This window comes from Oryzias latipes, chromosome 17 (genome assembly GCF_053564925.1).
Source record: "Oryzias latipes strain Hd-rR chromosome 17, Olatipes_Hd-rR_3.1".
NCBI lineage: Eukaryota > Metazoa > Chordata > Actinopteri > Beloniformes > Adrianichthyidae > Oryzias > Oryzias latipes.
The window spans coordinates 29,564,149-29,576,320 of record NC_136253.1 but is presented as its reverse complement, the minus strand read 5'-3'; the positions used below and the strand labels follow the sequence as shown (position 1 = coordinate 29,576,320).

General features: G+C 40.7%; 1 protein-coding gene across 4 annotated transcripts in view; it reads right to left on the bottom strand.

The window, feature by feature from the left end:
- Positions 1-12,172, bottom strand: part of per2 (period circadian clock 2) — a 30,039-nt gene that overhangs the window by 16,867 nt on the left and 1,000 nt on the right. For all 4 annotated transcript variants that reach the window (XM_011486861.3, XM_078935195.1, XM_078935196.1 and 1 more), the window contains exon 2: positions 5,282-5,839. In XM_011486861.3, the coding sequence (XP_011485163.1) occupies positions 5,282-5,733 (452 nt within the window). In that variant the 5' untranslated portion in view covers positions 5,734-5,839. The remainder of the gene's footprint in view (positions 1-5,281; positions 5,840-12,172) is intronic.

The window sequence follows — 12,172 nt, the reverse complement described above, 5'->3', positions numbered from 1 at the left end:
TTATTAGGCATAGGCATGTTCAAGACAATCAAAGTTTTCATCGGACAGAGAAATATAAACTTCTGTTTTTAGAAGCATCTTTACCAGGAGTGAACTAACAATTTCAAAAGACAACGTTTGACTCCAGATGGGGTTGTTAAAGGATCCTTCAGAAACACGACCTCCATTCACGTGTTTCTGATTACGTTTTATTTTAAACATTTTACGAGGTTAAAAATGGAATGTGATTTTACGAAAGGCTCAGAGACAAATCCTCTCAAGCACTTGACCCAAATGGGGGTTGATAAAATGAAAGATAGGTATGACAAACCTGCATCTCACCTACTTCCCCCTCTCGTGTTGTATAAGTGTTAACTACAATGCCCACGGCAAGCCCTTAGAAAAAGAATGTGCGTGAACATTTTTGCTCGGTAGAGCGGTCCACCTGCATACAGGTTTACCCATTTTTCACCGGCAGACAGCCCATATCCACATATATTGGTTTTCTGTGACTAAGGCATGCAAGTCTTTATCAGCCTGATTTTAGAAACTCGCACACATGACCAGCACATTTTTGTTAGCTTTTTTAGAAACTGATGACTAATACATGCTTCCTGTTTCAAAAAGAATCTGAACTGGGGATTCATGACAACAGTGTCAGTTTTATGTTTTTTGAATTAAAATGCTGGTCGAAAGATAGATTTTTGGAGTAAATATTTTAGAAATGCAACTTTGATGACATAACTGTAATATAAAGTTCTTATGAGGTGACTCCATTGAGTTCTTTCTGGAGGAAACCTCCATGGTGGTGCCCTCTGACCCTCTTAATGTTGTCCCGCCCTGAGTCTGGCGCTGCGGGAGGGGGCTTCCTGTTCAAAAGGAGTTTTCCTCTGATTGTGGAGCTGCCAAAAGTCAAAATGTATTTATTTATTAATAAAAATGATTTTTTTTTTTTTTTTTTAACTTGTCCTGTCCAACAGCTAGGCAAACAGATGAGAGCTGAGGGCCTCTTGTGTTGGACATATTTTATTCTAACAAGAGGGGTTATTCATCTTCAGACAAACCAAAGGTATGTCTGAATAAACCCCTTTTGTAATTGAGGCCAAACTTTATTAATTTCAATCATGTTTGAAAATCTTTGGTGTTGGACCGGACGGAAAAGGAAAGAGGGGAACAAGAGAGAGGGACGTTAGAGAGAGGGGGGGGTAGGAGGGTGATAATAGGAGGGGAAGGGGGGTAAGACCATGAAGCAGCATAGAGCAGGCAGGTTTACTGGTTGTTTATCGTTACGGTACGGTTCAAATGTAGTACAAAAAGGGCGGGGCCTGTTCACACACACTCAAATATTATCAACACACCTGCTAGCCGCAGAAATGTCCACATGTCAACATGCACACAAAACAGATAGTGTTCACGAACGCATACTTATGCCTTTAAACCAACTAGTGTGAAATCTTTCATTCATTCAATCATGCAAACTATTAGTGCAAAGGTGAGCTAACACCTGTGCTCAGGTGAGTGTTTATGTTCTTCTAAAATGGATGGTGGAATGTGAAAAGAAGGAGGAGGAGCGCCCAGCCACCCCCACACCCATACCCCCGCCGCAGCAGCAGCGGCAGCCGGAATTCCCCCAGCGCCACACGGGAACAGGCAGGGAACAACCGCCCCCGGGCGACCAAGACCGCCACCCAGGCCAGGGCCAGCAGGACCGCCGCGAGGCCCCCAGAGCCAGAGAGCAGGGAGGCGCAGAGGGAAAGAGAGCGCCGCCCCAGCCCAGCCAGGAAAGCAGCCCCCCGCCGCGCCGGAAGAGCCCAACGCAGGGCCCCACCGGAGAGGGACGCCCACAGCCCCAGACGAGCACCCCACCACCACCCAGGAGTTCCGGGCATCCCCCCGCCCCGACCCCAGGTACGAGCCAGGACCCCCCAAGGGAGACCCGCTCCGCACTCCAGGCAGCCACCCACCCGGCCCACGGTTGGTCCAGGTAGGAGCAAGGCAGGGGCCCGCCGCCCCCGCCCAGGAGGGGGGAACCCCGGGGAAAAAAGGGCGGCCCATAAGGGATGTTATAAATATGGCCCGACCAGGCTCGGCCATGTTGGAAGTTTGGCGGGGCCCAGCGCCCAGGGGCAAGGACCAGGACCCACCCCCCAGGGACACGAACACCCCCGGCTCAGGTGTAATATGAACCCCCCCACCGTGCGGAGAGAGCACCGCCGGGCCCAGGGAGCCGGCACCCAAGGGACACGGCCGCCATCGCCAAGGGGCCCACACCCCCCACCAGGGACGGGGTAGGGGACAGATGGACCCAGGTCCCACCTTCCTTGTAAAATGTGTGTGCGTGTATGGGTGTTTGAGAGGGTGTTTGTGTGCATGTGTGTGTGTTTATGTTTGAATGTATATATTGAAGGGGGAGGGGTGTGTGTACTAAGGGGGGTGCAGTTAAAATTGGCGAGTAGGGCACTAAGGGGACATCTCCTGATTACTCACAGTGATGTCCCCTCACCCTCCACACCAAGGGGCCCTAAATGTCTAAGGTGCGGTTAAAATTGGCGGGTAGGGTGCCAGGAGGACATCTGCTGCTTGCTGGCAGTGATGTCCAAGCACCCCCCCTACCAAGGACCCTACGTGTCTAAGGTGCAAATAAAACCGAAAGATATAGAATAAAAATGATTTTTAATCAGGTTCAATTAAGTATTAAACTGAACGGGACTAAGGTGGATTTAATGAAATTTAAATTTTGATGCCGAATCGATTTTGTTTTTGAAGATCAGCTGTAGTGTGGGAGGGACAAGGAGGTCAAAGAAACAAGCAGGAAACAGAGAAATGTAGGAGTGGAAGAATTCCTAATATGAACAGGCGAGGGAGGCAACTGTTGCGTGCCGATCTGATCTCACAGGAAGAAGGCTTGACTTGGAGAGAAGAAAAAAAAGTCTGGATTCTAAAGATCTGTTACAGTGAGTCAGACGGGACAAAGTTAATAGTTAACGTCAGAGCATGAGAGCGTGAAGCTCCACCCAGATACAAAGAGATAAAAACTCCCTTTTGCCATAGCAACAGCAAGGAGTTGACCAGCGTGACGCAATCCATCTGGCATTGATCTATTTGGCTTTCCAACTGGGAGGTATAGAACGTTCTTTTTCCTCTTTTATGGCGATCTCCTTCCCCGGCTGCAATTTCTTCTAAAAATGTCTGAGGTCATTGCAGACTCATCACTTTTTTGAACTTTTCCCAAATGTTTTGTTCTATCTAAACAGCGAGAATCGAAGGTTAAGGCTGACTAATGCTGAAATCTAGACTGCAATGCTCACCTTTTACTTTCTGCCTCAGTTTGAAAGCTACCTTAAAGGTCTTAACAAAGAAAAAAAAAACCTTGGCTGACAATTTGGGGGAATCAAAAGCTTAATGTTTCTATTCCTAATGCAAAAGAAGCTGCAACATTTAAGCTAGGTAAGCCCCTGGACTAAACCATCATCCTTCTTCATGGGAAGAACAAGCAAAGCGTGACATTTTCTGGCTGCTTCACTGCAAACATGAAATATTGCCAAGTTTGGGTTTGAAATATCTTCATAAAAAGGTGAAAAACAAATACCTCAAATCAAAATAAAGTTGTTGTTTTTTAATTTCTGCTAAACATTTCATGAAAATGTAAAAAAAAAAAAGAAAAAAAAGAATTTTGTGGATGCCTGCAGGCTGACAACTGAAAAAAACAAGCGCTGACGACAGCCGGCGCAGACAAGATCTGACTCAACTTGAGTGTCATGGTGGTTGGCATGAAATCTAGTTTAGAGGGCGATAACCTGATTGTATTCAAAGTGAATAAAGCTGGACAGATCCTCCTTTGGCACTTTAAAATACAAACAGGATGCGCAGGTTTACCTTAAAGCCTGTCATTGCTCAGTTGGGCGGCGTGAGTGCATTTAACAGCCGTGCCATTTAGAAAGCATTATTCAAATTTTAACCTTGCGGGGGAAGACTTGAGAGGAATCAATCAAACTGGTTCAATTATGTTCAAATGCACATCCGGGTCAAGAGTTTATTGTCGAAGCTCATTTGCATAAAGACATTAGTCAGCGTAGACGAACACATCCGGTACTCACAGATGCATTGATTTAGTCATGAAAGTGGTAAACATAATTCTGCATGTTCTACGTCGCTAGCATGAGGACATATGGAAGACAGAATGAACAACCAAACATAGACAAAACATCTAAAAACAACAACTAAACTTGATCCGCCCAAACCATCTATGCACATATTTTACCAGGCTTGAAGCTGTTTTAACTTCTCTTTGCTCTACACCTTTCTAAGCTTCTCTCAAAATCAGCACAGTTAAGATTTTTTTGTCTCATTAAGAGCTACAATCTAAAATAATTAGGATAGTTTTGTTATAATGAGTCCTTGCTCCATACTCTTGACTGTGGAAAAACTTGATTTCAGATAAAAAACAAACAGTAATTTTTAGTCCAATATTAAGTATCTTATATTAAAGTTCAATGAATATTGACAAGTTAGACATTCTTTGTCATTACTTTGGAATCAAAAATTTAGATTTATGTTCTAAGAATATGCACTTATTTTAGATTTCATGAGAAATTATTAAGATGGAACAACTTTTACACTAAAATGAATCATTTGCACTTATTACACTAGTTTTTTTGTCAACGACATCAAAATAAACCAAATTAGATACATAAAAACTTACAAATAATTTGCTTAGAACTCGCAAAGAAACTACTTATTGGGCTATATGACATTTAGTTTTAAGTTTTTCTATCAAACAATTGGCTTTTTCCCCTTTTTGATTGCTTGTGTGGAACTCCTTGTTTCTGGATTTTGATATCTTAATTCCTTGTTAAGTAAAAATAACTTGCTGCATGAACACATCATTTTTCTACTTTCAAGTGATTTTTCACTTTAAGATTTTTTTTCTTTCTTATTTTTAGTCTTTCTTTTTTTGTATCAGCTTGAAAACTGTATTTCTTGTAGCAATGCATCCTAATAAACACAAACGCACAAGCATAGCTGGAGTTGAACTTAAATAATAGAAAGCAGTTTGATGTTGCGGCCAATTCTCTTCCTTCTAAAACTGTTTTAATGCCAAGTAAACTAAGTTAAATATGTCTCTTTTAATTTTGTATTATTTTCTTTGATTGTTCTAACTCTTCTCTCCGAGTCTCAGTTTTTTTTCTTCAAATTTTGTGCATCAGAGGAGGCTCTCTGGAGAAGGCACACTATCAGCCATAAAAAGCCTTCCAGAAACAGCAAAGCACATTGCTGTTGTCATTCTGTCAACGGCGCTTACCTTTTATGGCTTCCAGATGACTCCAGCAATGCTGAGTCCTTACTGTTGCCATTGGAGCTGCCGAGGGACTCGTGGCTGTGGCTTTCGTTCCCGTTGCTGTCGTTTCCATGGCTTTCATTGCCATGAGATTCCGTCCCACTCCCACTGGACCCGCTGCTCTTTATCTCCATGTCCTCTTCGGGCAGCAGCCGAGAGTGTGCGTTCTTGCGAATGTTGCATGGTGAAGATTGGGGGTCTTGCCCGCTGCTGTCGCTCCCTTCTGAAGAAAGGCCCAGACTGGGCCGGGCTTGGCCGTAGGCGCTCAACCTGTGGAGCTGCGCCACTGAGTTGCACCCCGACGCCCCCCTGGAGATTGAGGTGGTGCCGGAGGTGGACGCTCTACACTCTGACGCTTCATCATGGTCCTCCTGCACCGAGAAGCAATAGAGCTTGGAGTCTGAATCCTCTGACATCAGTGGGTTCTGCCCTGGGCCGGTTCCAGGTTACTCAACAGGATGATGAAAGAAGGAAATCACCCCATTTTCACAAGGGGGACACAGAAGGAAATGCAAGATGGATCTGTAGAGAGAAAGAGATTACAGGATTTAAAAAAATTAACAAACACAATTACACTAAAAACCCAGGTGGATATGAACTAATTCCAACACATATTGCCTTAGTCACAACTGCCCTTATGGACTGGTAAGGGCTTTGAGCTGGCAAAAAAACCTGAATGGGGCACGCAGGTGGCCCGAGCAAAATACCAAGGTCATAGACCGCTCGGTGAGCCTGTAAAGCAAAAGCATTGCCTTTTTTATTTTTCTACGGGCAACAGTTCATAGCACTTACATATGCAACAAGTAAGGGTGAAGTAGGGGAGACATACACATGCATTTTAAAAAAAATGTTTTGAATGCACAAAGGTCCCATTAGTACTATCACACGATGAGTGGGTGCTCTTTGGATGCTCCTTGCGCATTCCTTCCGTGGTGCCTGACTGTAAAGTTATGGACACACCAGGCATGTGACGCAGTGCAAATCTTTCTCCAGGCTTTTTCTTTCACAGCTTTTTAAAAATATATGAAAGAGTTGGTGTCATATAATTCTGGTCAGGCACAAACCACAATTATTCATTTCTTTTCTGCAATCAATTTGGCACTTTATTGAATTATAAGAACCCGAAAATGGTCGTAGACACTTGCATAGCGACGTGTGAACGCAGGCGTTTGGAATGCAGAAGCCCGAAATACCCAATTACCGGTACACACGTTTACAAAAACTTTTGCTTGTTGCTCAAGGGCATCGCATGACAGCATCAAACAAATGTCATATATTAGCCTTACAAATACTTCATGATTCCTTCAGAACACGCACTACAATGGTACGTTCCATTTTCATGAGGTCCCTTGAGCCTCAAGGGAACTGAAAGACACACCGGGCCTCCCGTTAAGATGCAGCCACTGCTGTCCACGACCCTCCAAAGGCCCAGACATACAATACAGGTGCATGTGACTAAGGCTTTACTTTCTGACAACATCATAGAAAGGTCTGAAGCTCTGAAGGTGCTGCATACACCTCTCTGATGTTCTGTGAGAGACTCTCTGGGTCAGACAGTGTGACCTTTGAAAGCAGCAGGTCTGTCTCGTCTCAGCACTCTCACTCTTTTAAGGGATTTTAGAGCAAACATTAGGCAAGGTTCATCTGATATCGCTATAGGTCACGAGTCAACAGGGTGGAACTTTGTCCTGTTTTCCAAAGCCTAAAGGGGCCCGTGTGGCACCAAAGCAGAACTGCCCTAGAATAAAATCAATGCAAACTGTTAAATGTGTCCTGCTGTTTGAAAAGATCAACATTTGCAATGAATGATAAAAGGTTAAAAGTAACTCTGATCAGAGGAAGACCACAAAGGTTGATTGAGATAGTAAAAATGAAAGCTTTGGAAAAGTAAAACTGATTTAAAGTGATCTCCTAAAAGAGTGACACTTTTAACAACAGCAGAAACTAGAGAAGAGAGCTAGACTGAATAATTATCAGGCAGGAATTGAAAGCTACAATCTTGAAGCCCACGACCACCATGAAAGTAATGCATGCACATCCAGATGCTTGGGATAAATACCGGTGCTGCAAGCAGCTTTAGTCCATAATGACACAGGGTTGTTCTCATTACAACAAGATGAAACGTGATCAGTTAGGATCAAATACAGATCAGGGTTTTATTTTAACGTCTTTAGCACAAAAATCACTTCACAAAAACATATTTACAAATGAACTTAATACAAAACTCAAGACAAATTGTATGGAAGACCAAAGGTGTTAATATATATAAACTTTTTGATTACAAATCAAGGATTTATTCAAGAACTAAACTGCTTCAATTATAAACCATTTATTACTGATAATCACAGCCTTACTAAAGAATTTTATCCAAAAAAGTGAGCAATTTTAAAATGTATCTGAAATACATACACAAAGGAAAAAACTATCATAATTGAAAATTTGTTTTTAACGTCAAATTCTCATCATTGTTCATTTTCTAAGCAAATGTTTTTTTAATATCTGACGTAACATGTGACATATTTAAAATGCTTTCAAATGATAAATGGGTTCTTAACCAGTTCTGTTGACATTTTTCTGATTATGGAGGAGATATATTAAGAATATTAGCTCAAAATTACATTTTTGAGTATTTCTTAATTTAAACTGTTGTAAAATCGGAGGCAGATGAAAAAAATCTGTTTGAAAAGAAGCTTATTTTGCACGCAAACTATCCTGCCAACAAATCAGAGGTGAATTTCTAATGAACTACTGCAGCTCTGGAGAAAACAATGTCCTTGAAAAAAACACAGGTTTTTAAATTTTGGCTCACAAATGGCATAATCATTATCAAAAGATATATTTAAAATAGATCAATGGTCAAGATGAAAAGACTGGGACTTGAAACATTTTTCTTTTGCATTTTGGAGGTTTGGTCAAAAACAGGCTAAAATACTCACAACACCTCCAATAATGCAAATATTAAATATCAACTTTGCATCACAAGAATATTTTTTAGCATCCGAAAATCTGTTAAAAATCAAATCCCTGTTAGCTGATTACTAAGTAAACTCTGAACAACTTTCCATGTGGAAAGTTATGTCTATCCTTCAAACTCAAAGATCAAGAATACTTTTCTATAAGCCTTGAAATGAAAAATGGCCACCTTCAAGTCTGAGTCCTTAATTCATCCGAGCCTCATTATTCTAGGAGTTCACGCTCCTCAACTTTTTACCTTCATGCTCAAACATGCTGGAGCTCTCTGACGTCAGCCGCCTGTTGTGCGTCACTCCTGTTTGTTTTGCATGAATAAAACTAAGGATGTGCTGACAGCAGAGTTAAGACTCTGACTTTGTGTGAGCGTAATGTTTGGAAGATCTCCACAACAAAGAATGAAAAATAAACTGTTGTTGATCTGCCAAAAAAGAAGAACTGTATTTCTCAGTCACAGATTCTGCATGTTTAAGTATGTATTTGTATAATTGGAGAGGAAAATAAGGATTTGGTCACTCACAAAAGTTCACCTCAATACTTTGTAATGTAACCTTGGTTTAAAATGGAAGACGTCAAACATTTCCTGTTAGTCTTCATAAGTTTGCCCAAACCATAGCTGCTATTTTAGTCAAATTTTCCATCCAGATCTTGCTCAAGAAACGTGATGTTTTGGGGCTGTCGCTGGGCAACACAGTCGTTTAACTCCCTCTAGAGATTCTCTGAAGGATTGAGGTCTGGAGTCGGCTGGATCATTCCAGAACCCTGTATTGCTTTTGTGTAGCCACTCCTTCGTTGCCTGGGTGACGTGTTTGGGATCCTTGTCATGCTTCTCATGGGTTCATCCCAGATCAGATAAAACAGTCTGGTGTCCTCAGACAGCTCTTCGGTCTCAGTGGCCAGGTTGCAGTTTGACTATTTGACAGCCAGTGCAGGAAAGAAGAGCTTACAGAAGAAGTAACAGTTCTGTGAGGGACTTATTTTCTGCCCAATTGTATAAAAAATATGTTTAAAGTCATACAAAGTCATTACCTGGATTGTTTTATTACATTACAGTCTCTTCCAGATGCAATGATGATGGAACATTCAGATCAGCTTTTTAAGTGAAACAACTTTCAAAATCTGTGACTGACAAATCATTATTTTACCCCATAGGGTGTTTAAGCCTTTCATTTATTTCCTCTGCATAATAATTAGCCTCAATATCAGTATAACTTAGATTCTCTTTGTGGATGGAAGATTTTTAGACAAAATTTCTATCATTTGAAAACCCACACTGGCCTTAGATTTGAGCAACCTGACCCCATGCTCAACTCTCCAAAAATAGCTATGGTAAAGCAAAGGTTTTTGGTAATAATTAACAATTCCGGAGGTCTTATCAGATGGCAGAAGCAGTGAGTAAACAGTCTGCTTATCTGTGACCTGCTGTATGGTCGGCTTATTTTCAGTGTCTGTGCTGCTGAGTGAAGTGGGTCAGCATACGGATGAGGCGTGAGGTGATGACAAAAAGGGGGTTGTGAGGCTTTGGAGCAAAGAACCACCTTCTGGTTTAGCTCTTTTTTGAAAGCTAAATTATGCTTTAAACAAAGGAAATGCGTCCAACTAAAAGACAAGTCAGAAAATAAGTAAATCACCTGCAAAAAAAAGATAAACATTCTGTCATCATTTCTTCAAATCGAAGATCGTTTTAAAGTCTGATATTAAAAAATAAAGAAAAGAATGGACTGTCAACGTGTTCCACAAAGTCCAAAAGTTCAGGATAGTTTTAATACTACAGGACTTTTGCTCCTATTGGCACATCACCATCTCCCTTAATCTCCAGGGAGGGATTCTCTGACTTTAAAAAATATCAAGATAGAGTTTGATTTTAGGACAGATAAAATGATAAAATATGCAACAGTTTAGGGATCATTCTTTAAATAAATAATGAAAAGAAAAACAGACTCATTTGTGACATGGTTTAAAAAAAAAAAAAACAATTGAATTTTTTTTTTTACATTGTATGTCAGACATAAGATCAAAATCAGAATGGAAAAGGGACATAAGAGGCATATTTATTTGACAAACTACCCTTTAACAGCCTGATGAGAGCCTAAAAATGTACCCCAGTAAAGGTTGTACATAAAATAATTTGTTTCTAATTGCATGGCTGCACAGATAGAAACAGGGAAGAGCTGCATTAGCTGTTTCCCTGCGGAGAACTGACTCATCCATTCAGGCTAAATTACCTTAAGGGAGGCCCTGACTTTTTCTCACATGTGACTTTTTTTCTTCTTTACTTTTGCAGAGTCATTTCTCAGTCTTAAACTCTGACTGCCCTTGCATAATTTCTGAACCCAGACCATGACAAAGTAAAATGACTGTTGGACTGCGTTTTCTGGTCAAAGTGCACGAGGGCCGGCCTGGCAGCTGCTCCATCTGCACAACCACAAAAGGAGCAGATGTTTAACAGCCCTGCGAGAGATCTAACACAATCATGAATTGCAAACTGCTCAGTGTGCAGATTCTGATTTGATTAAAGGTTTAAATTGGCTATATGGACCTTTATACACCATAGATGTAAAGAGTCTACGAGAATTTGGTTCATTTCAAAAAGAAAAAGGACAATTTTTACTTTATATTATTTACAAATTTTTTGTTAAAGCAAAGAATTAAAACTTGTCTTAATTGAATCTTTTCAAAGCACACTGCCATGGGGAGTAACGTTTTATTCAAGACTTTAAAAGGTTCTTCCTACAATATAAGGTAGATTTCCCCCCTAAATTAAAATAATAAAAGCATTTATAGAAGTTGATTTTTTCTTTTATTTCAACAAACTTTTTCTGCAGTTTAAACAAGTCGCACAAGCTGCCAGGCAGAAATAACAATCACAGAAAAAAATTTTTTTAGGAATTTTTAAAGTGGCAAATTAAAAAAGGCATAAACATTCTATAGTCAGCTAAATGCTGCAGAAACATAATAGAATCATAAAAACTCACCAATAAAATGCTGATGAATGACTTAAATTGAAAGAGAGCAGGAAAAAACCATTAAATAAAACAAATGTGAGGTAATAAGCTATCTAAACATTTTAAATGACATAGGTGAGCTTAAAGAGTTTTGCATGGATTTGTTTTAGGTTTCATCAGCAACCATATCTTCCGATTCAGCTGTTTTTGTTCATTTGCAACTGAAATCTTACGACGGCTTAGAGGTTTATCTCTACCTAATTATTCACAACCCACATTTAACTGACGTAAAAGCATGCTTATGACAGCACTCTGATGTTATCTAATCCGTCATTTCAACCCTTCTTATACAAGCAACGCTGGGGCTGCTGCTCTATTTTGAAGCCACATGTTATGGAAAAAACAGCACTCAAATGCAGGTTTTTCTTCATGCACCATCCTGATTTTTAGTTTATAACTTGCTAAACGCCCCCCAAAAAAGTCAGATTTTGCATCTGTTATCAGTCAGTTGCTGCACACTTTGATAAGAAATGGGGTTTGCTTCAGTTTTGATCCATGTCAGCAAAACTGATGAAGTGAAAACCATGAAAGTCCACTCTTCTCACGTGCAGAGACGTCTAGGAATTCACTGCAAAACTCTGACCTGTTAAATCATTTTGCACATTGGCCCGGAAAAAGGCTTTTTTCATTTTGGCCACTAGGTCATTGACCTCCTAGAATTCAGTCATACAGCTTTGCAAAGTCACATGCAGACAGGAAACTCCCAAACTTTTACTGGGAAAGCAGCGGCTGACAAGGGCAACAAACTATGCTTCAACCTGGAACAGTTGCCTTTTAAAGTGAACATAAAAAAGTAATGTGGCTGTCCCAGGTGTTGTAAATGTGGGTTGAGGACATCCGTGAATATGCATAGCAATCCTTGGACAGTCTGCCACAGTAA